Source organism: Pongo abelii, chromosome 4 (assembly GCF_028885655.2).
Source record: "Pongo abelii isolate AG06213 chromosome 4, NHGRI_mPonAbe1-v2.0_pri, whole genome shotgun sequence".
In the NCBI taxonomy this organism is placed as follows: Eukaryota; Metazoa; Chordata; class Mammalia; order Primates; family Hominidae; genus Pongo; species Pongo abelii.
The window spans coordinates 81,250,046-81,276,902 of NC_071989.2; the positions used below are offsets into that span (position 1 = coordinate 81,250,046).

At 39.9% G+C, this 26,857-nt stretch overlaps 1 protein-coding gene across 6 annotated transcripts in view; it reads left to right on the forward strand.

Annotated features, from left to right (window-relative positions):
• Positions 1-26,857, forward strand: part of ARHGEF28 (Rho guanine nucleotide exchange factor 28) — a 316,787-nt gene that overhangs the window by 145,150 nt on the left and 144,780 nt on the right. For all 6 annotated transcript variants that reach the window (XM_063723960.1, XM_054555205.2, XM_024246795.3 and 3 more), the window contains 3 exons: positions 8,305-8,488; positions 10,940-11,120; positions 15,219-15,288. In XM_063723960.1, coding sequence (XP_063580030.1) covers positions 8,305-8,488; positions 10,940-11,120; positions 15,219-15,288 — 435 coding nt within the window. The remainder of the gene's footprint in view (positions 1-8,304; positions 8,489-10,939; positions 11,121-15,218; positions 15,289-26,857) is intronic.

Genomic DNA, 26,857 nt, shown 5'->3' on the forward strand with positions numbered 1-26,857 from the left:
AGTGCATTGTATGGCCAGTGGTTTTTGGATATTGTGTTTGGTGTTTGGCCATCCCATCATATCTACAAAACACCTACTTTCAACTTACACTATTTTCTACTTATGACTGGTTTATTGAGATATAATTCCATCGTAAGTCAAAGAGTATCTTTATTTTATTCTGAACAAAAGTAAGCTAGCTGTATGCTTCTCAAGGGCAGGGACCACCATACTCATCTTTGTATCCACAGGGCCTGGCAGATAATAATGGTCTCATTCAATGTTTGTCTACTGAATGACTTAGATGAACAAATTGAGACCTGCATGAATACATATGTGGCTTTGGAAATCAGAATAAAACTTATTTTAATGAGTTGAATTTAATGTGAATTAAAAAAATTAGTCTTCTAAAAACGTATTGTGTTGCCTACATTTCAATGGCTCCACTCAGGTGTTGTGAAACATTACTTAGCCCTAAAAAATATAAGTACTTCTGAATTAACTTGTATTGAAAAATATTATTTGCTTCTAGATTATTGTATCCATCACATTTTAGCTTTAATATTTTGCTAAATGTTTAAGTTCTTTCCTGGTTTGGCAGTAAGTAATGTAGGTTAAAAATAACTTGTAAAACTCACAGAAAACTCTTTTTGTTGTTCTTTGGTAAAATCTTATACCTAATAGATCTTAATTAAGAGCTTACTGGGTAGGCTGTGTTATAAAAGGAAGATATAGGTTTGTATTTTGCTAGCCACTTATTTATTTAAATTAGCAGATCCCAACTCCGGCTTTGCATTGGAATCACTTGAGAATATTTGGAAAAGTGTGATGACTTGGCCCTGCCCCAGAAGTTCTGATTTAATTTTTCTGGAGAGGGCCTTAAACATCAGTCTTATTAAAAAATAATAAAATAAGTTAAATAGTTAACCAAGGTCTCCAGAACTCACAATCACTGCTAGAGGAAATGTAAGTTATTACAACCATTTTTGGAAAACACAGCAGCATTATCTAATATATTTAGAGAAACTAATATCTCATAGCAAATCTGTTCCATAGCAGTTCCATTCCTACCTATAAACCCTAGCAAGAAAACATGCTGATATGGTTTGGCTGTGTCCCCACCCAAATCTCATCTTGAATTGTAACTCCCACAATTCCTACATGTCATGGGAGAAACTGGTGCAAGGTGATTGAATTATAGGGGTGGGTCTTTCCTGTACTATACTCATGATAGTGAATGAGTCTCATGAGATCTGATGGTTTTTAAAATGGGAGTTGCCCTGCACAAGCTTTATCTCTTGCCGCCACCATGTAAGAAGTGCCTTTTGCCTTCTGCCGTGATTGTGAGGCCTCCCTAGCCACATGGAATTGTAAGTCCATTAAACCACTTTCTTTTGTAAATTTCCCAGTCTCAGGTATGTCTTTATCAGCAGCATGAAAATGGATTAATACAGTAGATTGGTACCACTAGAGTGGGGTGCTGCTGAACAGACACCTGAAAAGGTGGAAGCAACTTTGGAACTGGGTAACAGGCAGGGGTTGGAACAATTTGGAGGGCTCAGAAGAAGACAGGAAAATGTGCAAAAGTTTGGAACTTCCTAGAGACTTGTTGAATGGCTTCGCCCAAAATGATTATAGCAATATGGACAATAAACTCCAGGCTGAGGTAGTCTCAGATGGAAATGAGGAACTTGTTGAGAACTGGAGCAAAGGTTACGTTTTAGCAAAGAGACTGACAGCATTTTGCTCCTGTCCTAGAGATTCATGGAATTTTGAACTTGAGAGCCATGATTTAGGGCATCTGGCGGAAGAAATTTCTAAGCAGCAAAGCCTTCAAGAAGTGACTTGGGTGCTGTTAAAGGCATTCAGTTTTATAAGGGAAGCAGAGCATAAAGGTTTGGAAAATTTGCAGCCTGACAATGCGATAGAAAAGAAAATCCCATTTTCTGAGGAGAAATTCAAGCTGGCTGCAGAAATTTGTATAAGTGACGAAGAACTGAATATTAATCCCCAAGATAATGGGGAAAATGTCTCCAGGGCATGTCAGAGGGCTTCATGGGAGCCCCTCCCATTACAGGCCCAGAGGCCTAGGAGGAAATGGTTTCATGGGCTGGACCCAGGGTCCCCATGTTGTGCAGCCTAGGGACTTGGTGCCTGGCATCCCAGCTGCTCCAGCCGTAGCTGAAAGGAACCAACACAGAACTCGGGCCATGGCTTCTGAGGGTGCAAACCTCAAGCCTTGGCAGCCTCCACATGGTGTTGAACCTGCAAGTGCACCAAAGTCAAAAATTGAGATTTGGGAACCTAGATTTCAAAGGATGTATGGAAATGCCTGTATGTCCATGGTGTTGCTGCAGGGATGGGGCTTTCATGGAGAACCTCTGCTAGGGTAGCGTGGAAGGGAAATGTGGGGTGGGACCCCCACACACAGAGTTCCTACTGGGACACTGCCTAGTGGAGCTGTGAGAAGAGGGCCACAATCTTCCAGACCCCAGAATGGTAGATCCACTGACAGCTTGCACTGTGCACCTGGAAAAGCCACAGACACTCAATATCAGCCCATGAAAGGAGCTGGGAGGGAGGCTCTACCCTGCAAAGCCACAGGGGTAGAGCTACCCAAGATCATGGGAAACCACCTCTTGCATCAGTGTGACCTGGATATGAGACATGGAGTCAAAGGAGATCATTTTTGGAGCTTTAAGATTTGACTGCTCCACTGAATTTCAGACTTGCATAGGGCCTGTAGCCTCTTTGTTTTGGCCAATTTTTCCCATTTGGAATGAGTGTATTTACCCAATGCCTGTACCCCCATTGTATCTAGGAAGTTACTAGCTTGCTTTTGATTTTACAGGCTCATAGGTAGAAGGGGCTTGCCTTGTCTCAGATGAGACTTTTGACTGTGGACTTTTGAGTTAATGCTGAAATGAGTTAAGACTTTGAGGTACCATTGGGAAGGCATGATTGGATTTAAAATGTAATTTGGGAGGGGCCAGGGTAAGAATGATATGATTTGTCTGTGTCCTCACCCAAATCTCATCTTGAATTATAACTCCCACAATTCCCGTGTATCATGGGAGGAACCTGGTAAGAGGTGATTGAATTATGCGGATGGGTCTTTCCTGCACTGTTCTCATGATAGTGAATGAGGCTCATGAGATCTGATGGCTTTCAAGATGGGAGTTTCCCTGTACAAGCTCCCTCTTGCCACTGCCATGTAAGAAGTGCCTTTTGCCTTCCACCATGATTGTGAGGCCTCCCTAGCCATGTGGAACTGTAAGTCCATTAAACCTCTTTCTTTTGTAAATTGCCCGGTCTCAGGTATGTCTTTATCAGCAGTGTGAAAATGGACTAATACACACACAAATATCAGAAAAAATATTTTACCCTGTGTCTGTATGTGTTTATATGTGTGTGTGTGAGAGAGAGAGGCAGAGGGAGACAGAAACAGAAAAAGAGAGAGATACACTCATACCAATGGACCTCAGGAGTGCACACACCCCTCCTCCTTTCCTAGTCACATTCTTCTCTTTTTCCTAACAGGTATTGTGCTGACTTTTATAGTAGCCATTTCCTTGCTTTTCTTTACAGTGTTACAACCTATGTATATATGCCTAAGTAATAATTTTAACTTTTACTCTTCTTGAACTTCATATTAATTGAAACATATCCTGTGTATTTTGTGACTTGATTTTTCCCTCTTGACATTATATTCATTACTTCCTTCTGTGTTAATCTGTAATTCATTTTGATTGTTAGAATATTGTTGTATGATTGCACTGCAATTTATTCCATTGACGAACATTAAGATTACTTTGAATTTTGACCATTTGTATTTTTTTGCATGGTTTCTTGCTAGGGTTTATAGGTAGGAATGGAATTGTTGTGGACAGGATTTGCATTAATTTTTCTGACTTTATTAGATAATGTTGCTGTGTTTTCCAAAGGGGTTGTAACAGTTTACATTTCCTCTAGCAGTGATTGTGAGTTCTGGAGACCTTGGTTAATTATTTAACTTATTTTATTATTTTTTGATAGACTTTTTAAGAACAGTTTTAGGTTCATGGCAAAATTGAGTGGAAGATACAGATATTGCCCATATATTCCCTGCCCCTACACAGGCACAGCCTCCCTTATTATCAATGCGCCCCACAGAGTGGCACATTTGGTTATGATCGATTAGCCTACATTTGAGAGGTTAATTTATTCTTTAATCTTCCAAGCTAAGCCTTTGGCTAATTGAAAGGTATGGCCAGATCTTGTGTAGATATGATAATGGTTCTAAATTGACCAGTAACAAAACCACTTTCCTTTAGTAACACTCAAACTGTCTGACCTTCCTTGCCCTTGTGCTTCAGATGCCTGGAAGCTTTGACCTGTGCTGTTTTTGCAGATAGTAACCATAGAGTTAGGACAGGATTGAATACTCTTAGGAACCTTGGATCTTTATTGTGACAGACTCATTTCATGGGCAAAGAAACTGATGCCTGGCAGAGTGAGAAGCACAAACTCTGCACTCCCTTCCTATATGGGGCAAATGGACTCCTGTTATGCAGTAAGGAATGGCTTATTGAATGGCACAGCCTGTTCAGTTCCTTTTTGTGTCTTGGTGTTCATGCTCTCATGATGTTATAGGTCGTACCTTTTAATGTTTGCCATTAGAGCAATTATTAGTAATTCTGCTTTGGTTACATTAGTTCAAATAACTCCTGGCACCAACCGAACAGGAAGAGACATTTATTTAGTTAAAGAAATTATTTTAAATACTCCCACCTCTGCCAAGTTGTATAACCTCTTTCCACAGTTTGTTTTCCTGGCTGCTGTTAAGAAATCTGAAACTCTATAACAAGCAGAATTATTTATATATGTCATGATGCTTCCTATTTCAAGCTGTTTGCCTCACTCTGCACTCTGAACTTTCATACTGAATGAGAAAGCTCTCTCTTACAACATTTTGGTCAGTTTTTGTTTGTTTTCTTTAAACATCAGAAGATTCTCTCTTCCCCTGCCTTCCCTCCTCCCCGGGAAGTGGGTAGATGCTCAGAAAGAGAGTCAACAGTGAGCCATTCAGGCCTGCATGTTTACTGTTCTCTCTCATTGAACAAGATGTGAGGATGGAGCCAGAAGGAGAGAAGAGGGAGCTGGATTAGCAGAACAAGCTTGGAGAGCTCTCCTGGTAGAGGAAACAGATCTGCCCACACTCACACTGTTGGTCAGGTTGAATAGAGTGAAATACACTCCAGGTTTAATGGAATTTAGGGCATTGCACCAAACATGGCAGAAAGTGTTACTTAAATTGATACCATGCTTCCCTTTACCAATGGTATAATTTGAAAAGGGAACACAAAAGGTTTAGATGTTCCCTTTTGATCATTTTTTTGGGAGGGGAAAGAAAATTACAATCCATACAACTATGGAATATTTCTCACCATATTCAGATTAGGAAATATGTCTTCGAAATTCCATCTGGGCCAGGTGCGGTGGCTCATGCCTGTAATCCCAGCACTTTGGGAGGCCAAGGCAAGTGGATCATCTGAGGTCAGGAGTTCAAGACCAGACTGGCCTGGCCAACATGGTGAAAATCCGTCTCTACTAAAAATACAAAAATTAGCTGGGGGTTATGGCACACACCTGTAATCCTAGCTACTCAAGAGGCTGAGGCAGGAAAATCACTTGAAACTGGGAGGCAGAGGTTGCAGTGAGCCAAGATTGCACCACTGCACTCCAGCCTGGGCAACAGAGACTCCATCTCAAAAAAAAAAAAAAAAGAAATTCCATCCTAGTATGCCTGGTTAATATCTCATGCTGACAGGTTTTCCTGTGTTGGGGAGTACACATGCGCATATGTGTGCATATGTATATTTGCACACTAACAAGTCTCTTCCTGGTTATTATTTAAAAAGGAAAAAAATGCAAATATTATCCAACATTTTAGATACCCTGCTGGGAATCTAAAAACAAAAACCTCACTTTATTTTATTTTATTATTATTATACTTTAAGTTTTAGGGTACATGTGCACAACGTGCAGGTTTGTTACATATGTATACATGTGCCATGTTGGTGTGCTGCACCCATTAACTCGTCATTTAGCATTAGGTATATCTCCTAATGCTATCCCTCCCCCGCTCCCCATCCCACAACAGTCCCCGGTGTGTGATGTTCCCCTTCCTGTGTCCATGTGTTCTCATTGTTCAATTCCCACCTATGAGTGAGAGCATGCGGTTAAAAACAAAAACAAAAACAAAAACCTCACTTTTTAATCAAAGGAATTTAACAGTCAAAAGTTAAAGGATAAAATAGTCAAAGATAAGTTCTCTAATAGCTAACATAGTTCTTTTAATTTTCGTAAAGCTGAAGATATCAAGTATGTTAAACAAATGTCTGGCAGGAGTGTATTGCCTTGTCTGTTTTTAGATATTTTGGTATTTTGAATGTTATTTTGCTGGGGAGATGTGTTCTGTGTCACACAGATGATTGATAGAGCAAATATACTGATAAGTTGGTGGCATTTCACTGTGATGAGTTCATTTACATATTTTAAGTTTAATGCCTCACATTCATTGATCTAGATATCTATATCTCTATATGGATATAAACAATTAAAAATGTAAACTAAGCCTTTTTTTTTTTTACATTCATTTATGGTGGAGTGTTTCCTTCTAATTGTTTCAAATTAGAGCTTTGTAGAAACCTGGCTTCCCAAATATCATCATTACCACAGCCTGCAGGTAGGACAAAGCTGAGTTTATTGCCTACTGTGGTATGGGAGAACACCACCTCTACAGGGCCTTAGAGGTGTCTTGAAGAGGGAGCAGTGAGGTGAGAATTTATTGAGAACTTGAAGTTTGGCTTAATGACGGTCTTTTTTTTGAGACAGGGCCTCACTTTGTGGCCCAAGTTGGAGTGCAGTGGTGTAATCTCCACTCACTGTAACCTCTGCCTCCTGGGCTCAAGTGATCCTCCCACCTCAGCCTGCTGATTAGCTGGGACCACAGGCGAGTGCCACCATGCCTGTTTAATTTTTGTATTTTTTGTAGAGAGTGGGTTTTACCACGTTCACCAGGCTGGTCTTGAGCTCCTGGGCTCAAGTGATCCTCCCGCATTGGCCTCCCAAAGTGCTGGGATTACAGGCATGAGCCACCATGCCCGGCCTTATAAGGGTCTTTTAATGTTGGGGATGGTGGTGGGCGGGGCATATTGGACAGGAAAGGAGCTTGATCAGGACTCGGGAAGGATCATAATGTAGTTAGGATTGCTTTTAGGGTTCAAACTGCCTTTTATTGGTTTCTACTGAACAGTTAGTCTTGCGGAAGCTTCCTATAATGAGCAATCATTCATTTGCCTGGGCAAGTGGCTCCTGGAATAGTAAAATTGTGCTAATGAAGATAATGGAATAGTAAGATAGTGTTAATATGGACAGGAAACTGTGGAGAAGTAGGTCATTTTGTTCTCAGTGTCCATTTTAAAGTGAACAATTCAGTGTACAGACTATTCAAACTAAGTAATTTAAATATACACAAACCGTAGAGATTTTAACAGCCAATTGCCATTCAACTCCACAAATGCTAAATGGCTTTTGTTTGCCAGATACTATGCTAGGTATTAGGAATAAAATACCTCAAGGACCCCTCTGCCTGGAAGATGATAACAGAGAGTGGCAAACACCACAGCGGAGCTGACGCACACGGACCGACCAAGGGCCCTCTGTGCAGGGGCCTTACAGGTTGATCCTCCTGAGCAGAGCATCGGGGTGGCTTTGACAATATTGACATAATCTCAGGGATTTAGTAGATGGGTAAAAGCACTGCTGTGAAGTTTGAGAACGACCCATATGAAGCCATTTCTGTTGCAGCTTCTCATCAGGGGAGGAACAGCTCTGAGGACAAAGGGTGGAAACGGAGGTCCCTCTACAGTCTTGGCCTCTGAGAGCCTCCCTGCCTGAGCAGCAGGATCTCCTCAAGGAACTCTTTGCATATCAACAAGTGTCTGTTTCCAAGGGATGGTCCTTTCCTAGAACCTGCTTCCCTAGATGACTGCACTGCATGTCTACTGAAAGATGACGTGAATGTGTAGTGCAGTGGGTGGAAAGAACACTCTACCTGTGCTGAGCAGACCTGGCCCCAGCACCTACTGGCTACCTAGGCATTCACAAAAATCTTGAACTCTCCAAATTTGTAAAATGAGATACAGCGATTAGGTGCCATTGTTAATTTCTTCCAACTCTGACATTCTTATTATGTCTAAATGCATTGTCCCTTTGATAAAATGTGTAAAACAAACTTTGAAAATGGAGGAACTAATATGGTATGTGTTTTTTCCTCTTCAGTATCTTCTCACAGAGAATCTCTTCTACACCTGGCTATGAGATGGGGCCTGACTAAACTTTCCCAGTTCTTCTTGTGTCTCCTGGGGGGAGTCCAGGCCTTGGCTTTACCCAACGAAGAGGGTGCCACACCATTAGACTTAGCTTTACGTGGAGGACACTCCAAGCTGGTGGAAGACGTCACAAAGTGAGTTTAGCTACTTGATAGTCTCTCTCTTAATTATTTGTATAAAGTCGGCCAAGCATTATAGAAAAATGGAAATAACCAAACCACAAGCTAATGTTGGTTTATGTTTTACTGTTAGCTCTCATACATATATATAGATCATATAAACAGATATACTGATATAATTGGTATTAATGTTTCACGAGGGTGAGACAGGAAAAAAGGTCTCAAAAGGCTCTGAAAGGAGTGATAATGAAAAAAAATTGCGGAAACACTAGCATTTATACTTCAGCTTAAATGTCACTCCCTTCTGTGTTATTCTCTTTGATGATTATGATTAATTCACAGTGTTAAGTATGAGTAACATTATGACTAATTCACAATAGTAATTATAATTATATATGTGATCATTTGTTTCATATATATCTCTTAATCATTTGAGATTTCTGTTTTACCCACTGGGACTATTTCTGTTTTACCCGCTGCAATGCTCTAGTACAATGTCCAGCACATAATATTTGTTGAAAGGATATAAATTTTTTTTGAATCAATGAATAACAGACAAATGCTACGGTATGATTTAGCCAGTGTGGTGGTCATTATGGTCTAATGAAATAATGTAAAGGAAATAATTTGTAAACTATAATGTTCTCTGTGTTAATGAGGGTATCAACACTTCCAATGAATAATGAGTGTATTGTTGGTTACTTAGAATGGTTCAGGTCAGTTATTATTCTTAGCTTATGAAAGAAGGATTCATATATAGTGATTTTTTTTTGACTTAATGTGGTAAAAAACCAAAGTATAAATGGGAAAGTACATGAAAATTACAACATGCTACATAAATATTAACCATTGTTAGAGTAAATGCTACCTAAATATTAAATATTATTAGAGTATTACTACATGGCAAGCTCAAATGGACTAGCTTTTCTTGTTTGGCTCATGGAACTCAATGTAATTAATTTATGGTTATGTGTTACATAAGTGGACATTAGAGTAGAAATCAGAGCTTTTGGTTTATTTATTTTTTTCTCATTTGATCAAATGACCATCAACCAAGGGGCAAGCCTATCTAGAGGGAATTGTCCTTTTCCTTGTTTTAACATGACCCCACTTCCTTGGCTAAAAAGGGCAAGGCAAGAACACTTCCTTTGACTCATTCATCGTGAACAATTCTGTGTTCCACTGAGGTCCTAGAGGTACACTTCATCTGTTGGTAGCTTTGTATCTTTTTACTGTGTTCAAGATGAGAAGATACGTGTTTTAGAAGTTTCCAGGTCTAATAAATCCATTCATGGATGGGATTAGAAGTAGAGTGTAAGCTAAATTCTGGTAATATGATGATAGAGCTTCCATATTCTAAATTAACAACAATGACCTTATTGCTCAGGTTCAGAGACCATTCATCTCAGTGGCTTGTTGTTGGCATGGGGAGTTGTTTTCTGGAAACTTCTGGAGTCCTTGCCAGTAAGGAGTGTCAAGAGTTTGGAGAGGTCCCCCAAGACTTAGAGTACAACTGTTCCTTAAGAATCTCTTTTTATCACTCCATCTGATGGAGATAACATTTACTTCATTGGAAATATACTATATTTTTGTAAAGCAAACATTCATTAACAAAATTAGGTCACGTTAAAAGAGGAAAGGGGCATAGAGCTAGTTCTATGAATTGAGGAATCTGGGAACAATCTGGTGGGATGTGACATGCTGAGGTGTGCTGTAATCCAAGAACATTAATATTTCCCCTTGAGGTTTCTTTACTGTTACTATTACAGGACCTTATAAGCCATCCAGAATATTGCAATACTAACCATGAAGCCTGCATGTAATTTACAAATGTACAAACGTTCTCAGCCAAGATATAACAGAAAATAAGTGTATATTCAAGAATTTAGGTTGGAAATGTCGTTCCTTTGTGTGTGAGTGTATTCAGAAATACAACATGATCAAATTTGTCCATGTTTTAATTTGCATAAGAAAGGATTTACAACAGTGGTACCATGTGTTATGAATATCTCACTTGTTTATGACATCCAAACCTCACCACGTTCCCTGGAGATCATATCTGTTTTCCACAGTAATCACCTAATAAACCACTGGCTGCCAGCTAATTTGTTCTACTACAGGTAGCCCCATTAAAGTGAGAGGCATCTTTTCAGATTAAAAGGAGAATGAAATGTTGAGGTAAAGTACTATGTTTAAAATTCAGTACTGTTTCATTCTTTATGTAAACCTTTAAAGTATGTAGTATATGTCAATGGTTTTCAATAGACTTCTTCTCTCGGTGGAAAAAGAGAGATGGCTGTATTAGAATCTGTTTTTATGATCTTATGTATTTATTGCACGTAGGTGACTTTCAAGGATCATTTTGCCAGTTGGATTTGTAAGATCAAGGGCAGTGATCCTAAGTGCTGGGATCCTGGGGCTGGTGTCTTTGAAGCTCTGTGTGGGTTTTGATTTGTGTTGTTTCAGTTTTCAGGGCAGATGGTCCCCAAGCTTCTTCCGAGTGCAGCTCAGTGAAGAAGCCTCTTTGCATTACATTCACTCATCGGAAACGCTGACCCTGACCCTTAACCACACAGCCAAGCATTTGTTGGAGGCAGATATTAAACTCTTCCGGAAATACTTTTGGGATAGAGCCTTTCTTGTCAAGGTTTGTACATAGTGATTCTGGCATATGATAATGCATGCTTCAGAGAATGCAGGCATCAGTTTCTTATTATGAGAACAGTGTTTTTTGGGGGTAGGACTTTTTTTTAATGAAACCTTGGGGGACATGAAATTGGAAACTGCATTAGATCAGTAGAATGAAGATTATTACATACTTTATAGTAGTTTATATAATATTTTCATTTTCTTTTCTGAGCCAGTCTTTTCCATAGTTGGGTTTTTATACTTTAATATTGGATATTTTCTCTTAATTTATTGACTGTATTATAATTATTATCTAAAGCAGTTACATTTAGGGCTATCTTACATGTATAATGTCTACTCCCAGATTATCATATTGCTCAAATGTAGTTAAGCATTTGTTCCAGTGCAGAATCCAGCACAGAATCCAGTACAGATTCTGCTTGAATGGAAACAGGTAAAAAACCTAGATCTTTTCCAAAGAGGTTTTCTCGTTCCCATCATGGTCCAAACCCCACCTTTGAGTGCTATCATAGCATGCCCATCTCAGGGTTTAAAACATTTCAACTTTATCTCTTTTTTTTTTGGTAGACTTTGAAAGAATATTAAGAATATTTCCATATTTTAATTATGATTAATCAAGGTGTTATTTTGAGTAAGGGGGCTTGAGTCAGTCTAGTTGGCAGTGCTCCAGGGTCTAATGAACACACTAACCAGATCCTGTGGCCTCCTGTGTTCTCAAGCACATTCCTTCACAAGGCACAGGTCTCACGACTATTTAGGCTTTATAGAGTAAAAAGTCACCTTAGAAAACCAGTATTATCATTGACCATAGTTTCAGCTGTTGTAGAATATTTGCATATAATTGAAATAATGAGTTAGCCAAAAACATTATGTATCAGACAAAATATTGTTATTGGCTTACTCCATATAGAGTTTTATTTAAACAGTTAAAATAAAACATGGTCTTCAGAGTATGATCTTTCTCTCTTTGCTGAGTTTTAGGGAATTTGGTGTGTAATTTTCTGACATACAGCATCACATACAGTATATACAGAATCAGGGTCTTTTAAGGATGCTTGTCATTTAAAACTACTCAAGCCGGCTGGGCACGGTGGCTCACGCCTGTAATCCCGGCACTTTGGGAAGCTGAGGTGGGTGGATCATGAGGTCAGGAGATCGAGACCATCCTGGCCAACATGGTGAAACATCGTCTCTACTAAAAATACAAAAATTAGCTGGGCACAGTGGCATGCGCCTGTAGTCCCAGCTACTTGGGAGGCTGAGGCAGGAGAGTTGCTTGAACCCGGGAGGCGGAGGTTGCGGTGAGCCGAGATCGCACCACTGTACTCCAGCCTGGTGACAGAGCGAGACTCCGTCTGAAAAAAAAAAACAAAAAAAAAAACAAACTACTCAAGCCTTCAGCCATCACTGTGGTTTCTCACCAAAGCACCCAGTGGTTATTCTGGCTGAGGAGACGCTTGGTTTTGCCATGCGTCAGTTCCATGGGGGCAGAGCTCAGCCAAGTGCCTTTCTTCAGAAGAGATGCTCAGACAGCGGCATGGCACTTGGTGACTATCCTGAAAAGAACAGAACAAACTCTATTGAACATTTGCTTCATTATAAAATGTTCTAAAGTCTTAGGCTAGATTTGTGATTTCTCATATACATTTGAGGTAATACTGATGACCTCGGGGAAGATTTATGATGAGTAAATCTAGATACCTCAATAATTTATTGTAGTGGGCTTTATAATCACAAAGGCCAAATGGAGACGGTTCTCCAGTTTCTATGAGATTTTCATCTTATGAAAAACACTTGATACAAGAATCAGAGTGGGATGGCCTTATGTTCCAAGTTTCCTCATCCCCCTTTTTCCTTCCTTTCTTGAGGTTACGGCTGGTAGTGAGCAGAGAGACCAGGAAGGAAGTGTTTTTCATCTTATGAAAAACACTTGATACAAGAATCAGAGTGGGATGGCCTTATGTTCCAAGTTTCCTCATCCCCCTTTTTCCTTCCTTTCTTGAGGTTACGGCTGGTAGTGAGCAGAGAGACCAAGAAGGAAGGGCTGAGGGATTCTTTATGACATCCAAAGACGTTAATTCTCACTTGCCTGACAAAGTGATTCTATTGTATTCTTATCTAAATTTTTTGTGTTGCATATTATTTGGTTAGATATTAATTTAAATGTAAGCAGGTGGTAATTATTTTATAGGTTGTCCACACTGAAGCTTTACAACTTTGGATGATAAATATTATGAGATTACATATAGATTTTGTATAAAATGTATTCATGCTTTAGTGAATCTTATCTAAAAGTCCATTTTTATATGACAGCTATAGATGGTGACTTTGATTTGAGTGACTGATCTGTACTCACTGAACTACAGCCCATACTCAGTCTTCTCCAAGGAGACATGTTTAGTCTCCGGGTTTGGGCATTGCTTAGTTGTCTGTAGTCCTGTAGAACAATGACAGTAAAACCTTGCTATGGAAACCTGAGTTTGCTTTACAATATATAAGAGCTCTCCAGGTGAACCCAGTCGGAAGCCATACCTTCAGAGTTGTAAAGGGTTCATACTTCCACACTGCATTTCAATTGACTGTGATGGCCTGACAGTTTCTAATAAATATTAAATGTTAAAATGGAAGGTAGTGCTAAATATCCAAACTGTAAAGACAGAATATTAGGAAATTAAATAATAGGCAAACTCGTAGCTGTATCTTTTAATCACTTTTTAGTTATTTCCTCATTACAATCCGAATGCTGATAATTTCACTCTACAGCTTGGCTAAAATTAATAAGCAACTAGGAAATTTAAGTTTTTAAAGGTATATTCAAAATTACTTATAAGGATAAAAATTAAGTTTGAATATATTCTATTTTCAAGAGAAAATAGCGTTTCCTTATTTCAAGTTTTGTTGTGTAATCAGAAACCAGCATTGCCTTGATGTTCCTTTCTCACATAGCCTTGACGACCCTCACTCTCTTCATTGAAAGACGGGGGGTCGGGTCTAAGGTTCAGCCCAGGTAGACACATGGGGTAGGTGGCTGTCTTAGGCCTTGAGCCTGTGTGGTGACCCCTCCTCCATCCCTGAGTGCTCATGCGGCCATCTCCTCACTACCCCTTAATACGGACCTGCCCTGGTCCAGCCATTCATTCCATGGTGGGCCTTAGAAGAGAACACAGTGTCCTGGAAGTGGGGCTGGGGTGAGTTAATAGCCCATGGAGGGTGGGCGACCAGGCATTTGTTGCTCCCTGCCTGTTTGTGGTTTGCTAAATTGTATATATTTTTATATTCCTTTTACTCCAGCTGCAGGGCATTTTTCCTAAGTAGTCAAAGAATGAAGCACCCAATCCATGGGGCTTAATGACACGCCCAAGGGGATAAGGGACCTATGTCAGTTATGTAATTACCTGCCCAAGTATACTGATGATTGATTTCAGAACCTGTGCTGGGGCTGTCTTGGGCTAGTTTGCTATTCAGCACATCAATACATAATTCTGTGTTTCTTCACATTTTCACTGTCTGTGGGGAATCTGTCAAAAGAAAATTCGGATGGTCCCAAGAGGGCAACTTTTCGCTAAAGCCTTTTGGAAGGCTCATCAACTTAGTTTCACCCAGGGCCAGCCTGCACCAGCGTGTGCCAACCTGCAGCTCAGGACCCATGGTCATCCTGGATCTTCCTTGTGATCACGGTCCTAGCCCCTCACCTGGTCCTCTGAGATTCCTGTGTCTTAGGATGTGGATTTGGTCTGCTCCAGGTGGCAGATGCACAGACCAGAAGCCCTTCTTTCTGGCGTCAAGATTTTTGGTTGTCTTTCTGGTACATGCATGATATTCCTGAGAACCTTCTGCTTGGTGTGACCTGCAGAAGCAATAAAAGATTAGTGGCAGGGACAGTTTTGGCCCCTGCCATGGAGTTTCTCCTGACTTTGCTTGCCCTCCTCCTGGGGTGCTGGCTATATGTTCTCCCAGCGGCTTTCACCCACCCACTATTTCCCAACCTCCTAGCTCTGAGATTATTGATAGTGACTTTTGCCTCTTTGTTGTATATCTGAAACCTCAAATGGTTTTCTGTGCTTTTTTTGTTTTTTTTTTCCCCATTGTTTCCTAGGCCTTTGAGCAAGAAGCCAGGCCAGAGGAAAGAACAGCTATGCCCTCCAGCGGTGCAGAAACTGAAGAAGGTACGCATGCTCCTTTCCCACTTATGGCAGCCACAGAGTGCTCCGGACCAACAAGCTAACCAGTCCATTGAAGTTTGTGGTGAAGCTGGCCAGGAATCAAGGGGCTCAGAGGCAAGATCAGGGGTGTGGGATACAGCAAAGCCCCTGGGTCCTCGGACAGCATCAAATGAAGTATACTGTTTGTTTCCACTCTCTATTTAACTGGAATGTCCTGAGTGCTGTTTGCCGGGACCTGGGCCAGGTCCTCTCGCATTCCTGATCTTCAGGATGCTCTCTTGACATTCTGATTGTTCTCCTCATTCAGCTTGTTCATTCATTGAGTCCTTCATTCCATCATTTGTTCTTTAGTTTCTTCCACCTTTGTGGATCTCCTTCTTTTTGCTAAGCAAGGATACTCTGGAAGTCATGAAGGAGTTTTTGTCATCACGAGGGTCGAGGGGCACCACTGGCATTTAGAATTGAGGCATCAGGGCTGCTGGATGTTTATCAAGGTACAGAACTGTCCTATGCAACTAAGAGTTGTCCTGTACAGCTGTTTACAGTCCTGATGGTGATTCAGAGACGGCATGTGTGATTCTACTTGTGGTGGAAGTTCATAAAAGAAGATATATTTTTTATAATACATTGTTCCTACTCTATTCCACAACACGCCACATGGAATCATTCTGATGCCCCACTTGTGCATAATACCTAGCTCATATGCAGGAACATCATCATTCCTCATTTTCCCCAACTTGACAGTTTATCTAGGCATGCAATTCTTACTTCATTTCAGGTTACTTCTGCTTTTCCGGGGCATGCAATTCTTACTTCATTTCAGGTTACTTCTGCTTTTCCATATGCAAATTAATTTTGGTCTTTTAGTAAGTTGTGGTAATAAACAGAAGTTTTCATTCTAAGAAGCATATTTTTGCATATTCCTGTATTTCTTGTCTGGAATAGATCCTGATTTTGTGTTTTCAAAACCCAGTGGTTGCAAAAATCTAACCACATTATTGCGTCTCCTAGGGTAGTTAGGGCAAAGGTTTTATGTATTGAAATACATATTATCTTCTTATCAGTTACTCTCCATTTGCTTCATATTTTAGTTAGGATATTATATTGATTTTTATTTTTAATTAGACATGAAGATAAGGTTATATGTATCTGGGGGTAGAGTTATGTAATCTACTAACTTAATTTCAAGAAAGTGAAGAGAGCAACACAAAATACCTGTTAATGTAAAGGGCATAGGTCTAATAGGGTTGAGAACCACCAAGCTTGATGCTGGGGCTAGGGAGGAAAAATATGACAAAGCCCTTGTTCCTAAGCCACCAATGTTAATAGCTGGTCAATACTTTTGATTCTGCTTTTAACTGGCCTCACAGAAGAGTTGGATTCTAGGTATTTGTCAGGCACTATGATCTTAAACTCTTTACCTGCATGTTTGTTAAAAAAAAAAAAAAGTAGTCGTGGCTGGGCACGGTGGCTCACACCTGTAATCCCAGCACTTTGGGAGGCCGAGGTGGGTGGATCACCTGAGGTCGGGGGTTCGAGACAAGCCTGACCAACATGGCGAAACCCCGTCTTTACTAAAACTACAAAAATTAGCCAGGTGTGGTGGTGTGCACCTGTAATGCCAGCTACTTGGGAGGCTGAGACAAGAGAATTGCTTGAACCTGGGAGGCGAGGTTGCAGTGAGCTGAGATTGCGCCACTGCATTCCAGCCTGGGTGACACAGTGAGACTCCATCTCAAAAAAAAAAAAAAAAAAAAAAAAAGGTAGTCTTAGAGAAGGCATATTTCTGGTGAGTTGCTGAGTCTGTGTGGCCCATCCCGACTGCATATGTTCCTGGGTTAAGCCCGAGCAGCTGAGCCTCCTCCTCAGACTGCACCTGCTTGGAACCCAAGGGAATTGCCTTTACTGTTCTCTCCTGTGGGTGACACTCGCTACTGGCTGTGTTAACGGAGCCACTCTTTACCCTGCTGCCCAAGAACGTGGTGGGCTACTTTGTGCTTTCTCCTTGAAGACCTGTAGGAGAAAGCTCTTTCTGGTTTTGTATTGGGAACACAGCTTCACCTGAGTGCCTGGCTCAGCTCACTTTTACTGCTGTACCTGTGGCTGATCAGGTTTCTTACTTCTAGCTTTCTGATAAACTTGGAGCTAAGTTTCTGGGCACTTGATTACAAGTGCCTATGGCAATGCTGACTGCATTTTTTATATTACCTTGTTGCTTATTTAAGCCTCTACCCTTACGTTTTCCTTTTTAAAATCAACTTCTGATTTTAAAAAATCCTCTTGCAAATTTTTCCTCTCTTGTATTCTACCTTCAGATTAATTTAGAACAGTGAGGTCTAAAGGAGTATTTTAATTCCAAGTTGTTCTTAAAGGGCTTACAGTTTGAGGTTGGGGCAGAAAAACAAGCTCTCATGGCACAGTATGATAATTGCTACAGGAGTTATTTGCAAGTAGCTCTGTGTATTAGCATGCTGTAGACTGTGACAGTGGAGCAGTCAGGGAAAGCTTCCTAGAAGAAGTGGCCCTGGAGCTGTGATCTAATGGAGGGAAGGGAATTCTACATGCAATACAAAGTCCTGAGCCAAATGACGCACTGGAGAAAATGCAGCTCATTTTGAAGCCCTGGAATATAGTGTGTGTGTGTGTGTGTGTGTGTGTGTGTGTGTGTGTGTGTGTGTGCTTCTGTATGGTGGTGGCAGTGATGCCAAGAACGTAGGCTTAAGAAGTAGGCAGATTGGCACGGCTGAACGTGAGGCAAGTTGTTAGAATTCTACCCTGACAGCTCTGTAAAGTTCACTTTGGTGGGATTATGGGGAATGGATGGGAGAGGCCTAGTGGAAGATGGTGACCAGCCAGGGGGCTGCTGAAAGCAACGCAGAAGAGGATCTGCCCTACAGCAGTGTGACAAGATGGGAGAGGTGAGGACACACGAGTGCGGTCCTGAAAGTGTAGGATCTGATTGGCTGTCAGTGGTTAAGGGAGAAGGACGGTGCCTCCATTCCTGGGGTGTAGCGCTGGGTGGGATGGGCCTTCCAGGAAGCAGAATTGTGACAAAATATATGTTCAGTTTTAGACAAGTTGAATTTGACAGGTGTTTGGGGCAGCCAAGTTAATATACGTGGCTGCCAATTTGACTGGAATTAACCAATAAGCACAAGAATTTGGATAGAAATCCAAGCCCTCTGACTCCAGATAATTAATAGGTATACTTTAGAGCCCTTGAATCTAGACAATGCTTTTGTATTTGTCTACCCTTGAAAGAATACTAGAAACTGTATGCATATTCCAGCAGAGGGCAATATTCAACTAAAGTGGAAACATTCAATTAGTTTTTGTCCATTCATGAGTCTGGAGGAGACTCAACTGAAAGAACAAAACATTTTGAGCATAAGAGCTCCCTCTTAAAAAAAAAAAACAAAACCCTAAAGCAAACTTCCTCTTTGAAATCTATTAGAAGATTCTTAGTAGATTACGCTTTTCTGTCCCCTCTGGGACAATGCGTAGTAGGGGGGAGACTCTAAGCTTGTATCTATAGCTGTTATTAATTAAAAGACTCTAATAATTCTAGCCCGGACATGAACTTTGCTGTCTCTGTGAGTGTGATAAATGGTTTTATTATTGCCCAGGATCCAGTTATGTTTCTATTGTTTCATGAGTCTAGTTGTACTCCCAGAATAATGGGACATTATTTCAAATGAATTGAATGGCCAAAAACTCATCTTATTTTAATATGCTCATATTAATAAGCTAATTATTAGTATTAATCAAAAACCTGGCTCCATATTTTCCCCTTGCCTTCTTATCCTTATTTGATCTCTCTGTCCTAGGATTTCCTAAAGAGCATTGTACAGAACACTGATCTTGGAAGATATTTTGAAAAATAAGGATTATTTGGCCAAATAACTGTACAGTAGTTCCCTCTTATCTTTGGGGCATAAGTTCCAAGATCTCTAGTGGATACCTGCAACCCTGGATAATACTGAACCTTATATATACTATGCTTTTTTTCTATACATACACACATATGATAAAGTTTAATTTATAAATTAGGCATAGTAAAGATTAACAATGATAACTAATAATAAAGTAGAACAATTATAACAATATGCTAGTATCACTACTCTTGTGCTTTGGGGTCATTAGTAAGTAAAATAAGGTTACTTGGACATAAGCACTGCTATATTGAAACAGTTGATCTGATAACTAAGAGCTACTAAGAGACTAAGGGCAGGTAGTGTAGGCAGCATAAGGACACTGGACAATGAAATAATTCACTTTCCTGGTGGGAAGGAGTGAGATATCATGAGATTTCATCATAATACTCTAGAATGGTCTGCAATTTAAAAAAATGTAGGAATTATTTCTGGAATTTTCTATTTAGTATTTTTGGACCGAAGTCAACTGCAGGTAATCAAAACCATAGAACATGAAATCCCTGATGGCGGGGGCTACTGTATATGAAACTCCCACTTTTAAGATTTGGAATGCATTTAATGTTTTGTGGGCTCTAGTAAGTCAAGAAACCTATATAATCTTGTTTAACTTAGCAGTTCTCTAAATTAACGGATCACACAAGAGTCCTTTTTTCGCAGTTCTCAACCTCTCATAAAAACGGTCTGTGGAAGGTATTTTGAAAATGTTGTTCTTCCTCAACTCTGTGGCACCTCCCTCTCTGGATCTTATGTCCTCCATTTTCGCTATCACCTGGGTTCCCACCATCTGTTAGTCCAGTAATGCGCACACCAGAGAGGTACAAGGAAGAATTTTTCAAACTGTTCACAGTCATCCTGAATATTCCAGATCATCCATGCCCCCCCCGACATCCCACTTCAATTCTTGATATCACATGGAAGGCTATTGCCTGCCTGGCATCTACTGGGCTACAACATAACCTGAGAACAACTACAATACCATTTGCCACTGTATGAATCCGCTTAAAAAATTATTTTGTAGTTCAAAAATCCTCTGCATTTGCTAACTGTCTTAACTTGGTGTCACTCATTTGTTATTTTGTTGGCTTCTCCTCATAAATTATCTTCCACATTTTCATTGACAAGGAAATAGGGATTGGAACATGTGTTACAATCACCAAGAAGAGAGGGCAAAATCGTTTCCTTCAGGGTGGAGGCAGCCACTCTCACCGGCTCAAAGTGGCTTCTCCTTTGTGATTCTGTGTGGGAGGCAGAAGAGGCTGTTGGTCCAAATGCAAGATTCAGGCTGGACAGCTGGACACATGTCCTTAGGCCCATTTCCTTATCCATCCATTCAGTAAATATGTATTGACTGTCCATCACTTTATACCAGCCACTGTTGTTGGCAGTAACCAAAAAAAAAAAAAAAAAAAGGCAAAGAGAAAAAACCTTGCCCTCAAGGAGTTTGCTTGCATTTAATTTCACTCAAGCATTTGTTAGCACCTGCTACGTGCCAGGCATTGTTCTAGGGACTGGGCACAACCTGAGTTAAGTCTATACACTCATGGAGCACTCATACCTATGGTCATGGGGAGGGGCGTTTCTGGGAGTCAGGAATCAATCCTCCCCACTTTATGCATGAGGAAGTGGCAGCACAGAAATGTTATGTAACTTACCTGAGGTGACACTGGCCCAGGCCATCAGAACTCAGGTGATCAGTCCACTCCCTTACCGACCACACTATAGATTCCCACTACCCCTATAGAGCAGAGGACTGATCTATTTACTGTCTGGACTGTTGGTCTAGAGTTCTCTCAGCATTTGGGGGATAGAAAAAGCGCAAACATTGGAAACATTGCCTTGAAATGAGCTCTATTCTAAATGGTTCATCTCTCTTAAGTCCTTGTGACCCGCATGCACAGACATGTCTCGATGACACATGCCAGTAATAAGCTGACTTTGCTAAAACCTCAGCCCTGCCGTGAACTGGCTTTTGAGCATAATGCAAGCGATTAGGCTGTTTGCTTTTGTAGAAAATGATGGGGTAGGGTTGGAGGTGGCGGTGTCATTTAATACTTACTTCATTGAGAAAATACAGATAAAGCACCTTGCCCAGTATTGAACATAGTGGATATTTACTGAATGATGTCTAATCATGAGTGCAAGTTATATAACACACGCCTGTGGTGGATTCAATGGTAAAGATACATGTTTTGAGATACCAGGACCCAGCCATTCGTGTCGTGGTGACTAGAAGTGAGCAGATTTTTGCTTGAACATTCTGTAGACAGGGGTGCAGCACTTCCCTCTGTGCTTTGGTTTGTGAAATATAGAGAGAGTTGTGTGGTGGATTCTCCTTATTTGAATATCTCCTGTGAGATATTACTGGGAAAACAATAGGGCTTTTATCCACACAAAGTGTTGTTTCCAAGATTTTTCATTTGAGACACTCTAACTCAAGGGCTTTTTAGGAGAACTGTTGTAGATGGTTCAGATATCAAGATATCGGTCCTTTAAGCCAGGACAGCTGGGACCTGGGTGTTGGGGACTTAAGACAGCAGTACTAGGCAGGCCGTTCTGCAGGGCTGATCATTCACTTGCATACACAGCTCTACCTTAACTCTCATGTGGAATATTTGGCTGAGGACTTGTTAAATATTGTTTTCCTAGAAGTAGGGTATTTTTGGCATTTTCAACAAAAAAATTATACACAGCCCCAGGAAATGATTTGTAATTGTTGCTTTCATGTATTATTATTATTATTGTTAAGTTCTGGGATACATGTGCAGAACGTGCAGGTTTGTTACATAGGTATACACGTGCCGTGGTGGTTTGCTGCACCCCTCAACCTGTCATCTACATTAGGTATTTCTTCTAATGCTATCCCTCCCCTAGCCCCCCACCCCCCGACAGGCCCTGATGTGTAGTGTTCCCCTCTCTGTGTCCACTTTGTTCAACTCCCACTTAATGAGTGAGAACATGCAGTGTTTGGTTTTCTTTTCCTGTGTTAGTTTGCTGAGAATGATGGTTTCCAGCTTCACCCATGTCCCTCCAAAGGACATGAACTCATACTCTTTTTTTATGGCTGCATTTTACAGAGCAATTCAGCCTTTTCTGTATTTCCCTTAGTGACTGACTTCACCAGTCCTCTTTCTTCTCCTTGTCACAGAAAAGAACAATCTTCATCACTAAAGGGACAGTGATACAGATAGGATATCATGATGATATGATACTCATTTTGTATATTATTATTAAAAATCGGTATTTTCTCACACATAAATAAAAATTCTCCTCACCACTTAGTTTATCAAAGGATTAAAGAATCATAGTTTGACTTGGAAAGAATTTTAGAGATCATCTGGTTGAACCCACTGTAAGTTTGAGCTAACAACTCAGAGGTTCCCCAGAGCTCACCTAGATGCAACACATTTGGCTCATATCTGATATAGATACTTTATTCTAGCTGAGTCAGATAAGCAGGCTAGAGAGAAAAAAAAAGTATTAAACTCAACTAAATATTTTAATAGAATTGCAGTGATCTTTACTTGAAAATATAGCTAAAGGTTAGTTTCTTTCTTGAGTTGAAGTAGAATCTAAGTTTGGTAAAAATGGAATTTTGTTTATGTCTTTGAAAGATGACTTGCTTAATTTTATTCAAGCCATTGATTAACTTAGGAAAATTATGCCATGGCTTCAATTTAAAAATGCAGTTAACCCTTGAACAACTCGGATTAGAGGCACCAATCCCCTGCACAGTCAAAAATTCATGTGTAACTTTGACTCTCCTTAAGCTTAACTACTCATAGCCCACTGTTGACCAGAAGCCTTGCCAATAACATAAACCATTGATTAATACATATTTTGTATATGTATTATATACTATATTCGTATAATAAAGTAAGCTAGAGAAAAAATGTTCTTAATAAAATCATAAGGAAGATAAAATACATTTACCATTTATTAAGTGGAACTGGACCACCACAAAAGTCTTCATCCTTGTTGTCTTCACATTGAGTAGGCTGAGGAGCAGGAGGATTAGGAAAGGGTGGTTTGTCTGTGAGTTTTATCAAATTGTCAAAAAATCTCCAAAAAAATTACTAATATATTTATTGGAAACAATCCACGTAAAAGTGGACTCATGCAGTTCAAACCCGTGTTGTTTAAGGATCAACTGTATAATGATTTAGAGCTTCTGTGTAATTGATAATTGCAACCAAATTTTGGGACTGAGGATACCTTCTCTCCATAATTGAATTCTTTGCTTTAGAGATTTCTATGGTGGGTAGGGCTGGGGGTTCAGGAGATGTAAAAATCTGTATCATAAAAATTTATCGAACGTGGAGTTGTATGATTCAAGAATTACACTCCTAGGCATATACTTAAGAGTAATGAAAACATGTATCTACACAAAAACTTTTACTTGAAAGAATGTTCATTGCAGCATTATTAATAATAAACAGAAAGTGGAAACAACTCAAATATCCATCAGCTGAGGAATAGATAAACAAAACAAAGTAGATACCTCCTATCTATCTATCTATCTCTCTATCTATCTAATGGAATACTATTTGGCAGTAAAGAGGAATGAAGTACTAATACATGCTACAGCATGGGTGAATCACGAAAACATTATGCTACATGAAAGAAGCCAGTTTCCAAAGACTACATATTGTGCAATTCAATTTATATGAAATATCCAGAATAGGCAATTCTGTTGAGACAGAAAATAGATTAGTGGTTGCCTCGGGCTGGGGTGTGGAAGGAGGATGGTGAGGTGGTTGGGGAGAAATGTGGAGCGATTGCTAATGCGTGTGGAGCTTTCTCATTGGAGTGATGAAAATGTCCTAAATTGATTATGGTGATGGTTGCAGAACTCAGTATACTAAAACCCATTGAATTGTACACTCTAAATGGGAAAATTGTATGGTATATGAATTATACCTTAATAAAGCTGTCATAAAAACATATATGGGGGAGTATATACCAACATTTAATGGTAGTTATATTGATTTTTTTTTAATTTTTTTTCCAAGTTTTTATTTATTGTATTTTTTTTTTGATACAAAAGACTTTATTGCAGCATGGGCTTAATATTCACGTTGGTTCTCCTTGCCCAGCAAGTCCCCCAGGGGCCTTTGAGCAGCTCAGATAGATGCTGCACACACACTCAGTTTGTGTCACAGCTGAGGAACCCCAAACTAAAAAATCCCAAATCTTACAAGGAGACTGCTAGCAAGCCTGCCCAACCCTTGCACTGGAAGGGGCTATTATCTTCACTACCCTGGTCTGAAAACAAATCTGCCTTCATCCCCATGGGAAACACTATTTCTCGGTTTCAAGACTGTTGGCCACAAAACCATCCTTCAAAAGATAATCCGGTAGAAAAGTTTTCACAATAAGAGTAGGCACACCATGGAGAATGGCCTGCAGCAGTCTGGTGTTGCAAGAGGGCTACTGTGGCTCCAAAATCATTACTTCATTGAACTCTATTCAGACAAAAAGAGCAATGGAAAAAGATCCTTTTGCCCTGCAACTTTTTTTTTTTTTTCTATTAGTGATAGAAGCCTTTTTTGGAGAGGTGCCAGGGAAGTTTCTATTAAGACTCTGGCCAGAATTGGATCGTATGTTAACCTTCAGGCAAAAAAACTGTGTAAGAGGAGGGAATTCTCCACTGTCTTAAATAATTACTTTTGTCTTTAAAAAAAGAAAAAAACACAAGTAATTTAAATGAAAAAAAAAATCCTGTATTTTAAAGAAGATGTCTTAAATTCTTTCTGAAACAATAAGAATATAAATATAAAAATGATATGCCAAGGAGCACATTTTGGAATTGCTTGAGGCCAAGGATTTCTTCTTCCATCTTGGTTTCTTCTCCCCAGCTGCTGCTCAGTAGGGACCAGTGGAGCTTGTTGAATTGAGTGGAATGTTGGGCTCTCACTCACTGATAAGTCTCATTTTGATATTTCTGTAAATAAGTGCCTCATTGTTGCTCCCAGTTCATATTTATACCGAGCAGGCAAAATGAAAGTTCTTATTAGTAGTCCCGCTTTTAGGAAAAAAAGAAGGAATAACTGGGATATTGAAACAAACTTTCAAAGTGTTGCAACAGTCTCTGAATTAAGAGTGGCAAGTAGTCTCTCAAGTGCCTTTGCCATTTTAATTCTCTGGCCATTGTGAATTGAGTTTGTACACTAGGATAGAACATTGTAGCAACACATGCAGGTGCGGTAGTTAGTAGTGAAACAGCAATACTTACTAAGTGGAGAGGAAAAGGGTTGGCTTTTGGACTTACAGAGCGAGAAGGGTGGGAGGAAGTAAGGAGAAAAGCATTCATCTGTCTATGAATCTGGCAGTTCAGAAGTTGTGATAAAATAGCACCAGTATTGGAAGTGTTTCAATTAGTTAATTCCAAAAAGTAAGCAAATTTTCCTTCTCTTTCCTGATCCACAGCTTGTCTAAGCATCCACCACATCTTGTCAGCTATGTATATTTTGGGCCACCAGATGTAGGTGGAGATGAGAAGCATTTATTCAGCACCTGTTAAGTGCAAAGCACCCAGCTTGGTGCTGGGGATACAAGGGTTGAGCGGAAATCGATCTGGTCCCAGCTCTTCCAGAATTTACAGCCTATTGAGAAAAAAAGATTCATTCAAAGACTATGAACTACCCACCATGTATGCCAGAGAGGCACAGAGGCTGCTATGAACACTACCATCAGGGTGTTTTTCCGACATTTGTGGGGGCAGGCAGAGCAAACTGAGAGCATGATCCTGGTTTTCCACCTGTGCTTTTGACACTACCCTGTAGATGTAAGCCAGTGGTGGACTTGGTTGTTAACAAGACAACACTGGTGGTCTGGCTGCCTCTGACCACGATTCTTCTGCCATATCCAAATGGTGATTAAAATCAGAATACCGAGCATCCTGCGTTTTTGGTGTAAGCTTTTTATTTGCTTAAGTCTAGACTCTGTGGTCTTATTTGCAAAATAAGACAGTAAGACATGTGCATAGAGTTGAGATTTTTTAGGCGAATCTGCTTCTTAATGAGACACTGGCATGAATCTTACAGCGACTTAACCCTGTTCGCTGGTGCAGTGTCACTAGTAAACATAAGTCTTAGAGATGATCTCTTGTTCCATTATAGTTTGGCAATTAAAAAAAAAAACATGTTTGTCAAGTTTGGCCAGTCTGATTTAGAGGAGTAATCCTTACTTCTGGGTGGGCTTGAGGGCAAGATTAATAGGCCTTTAAAACAGAATAGGTAGAGTTACTGATACCATTAACTGCTAAAGGTTGCTATAGCAATGAGTGGTTTGATTGCACTGTGTAATTGGTGGTACAGTGGGTTAGTGTAAAAGGATCCTACTAATTTAACAGAAACTCTCCTAGAGCAATTTAATTAATCCATAAGAATGAATGCCAAATTCTTTGAAAACTCTAAGATATAGTTCTGTTTAGTTCTAGGTTAATTAAAGATACATTATTATCTTGAATCAGCACAATATCACAAATATTTTTCAATGTTTTTTGGATAAAGACTTTCTACATTTGGAAGTTATTTTTTAAATGATGAGGTACAATTTTTAATGAAGACATATTTTAATATAGTTTGTGGTACTTGTTTTGAAGTGAAAAAAATTGCACTGGACTACACGGAAAAACG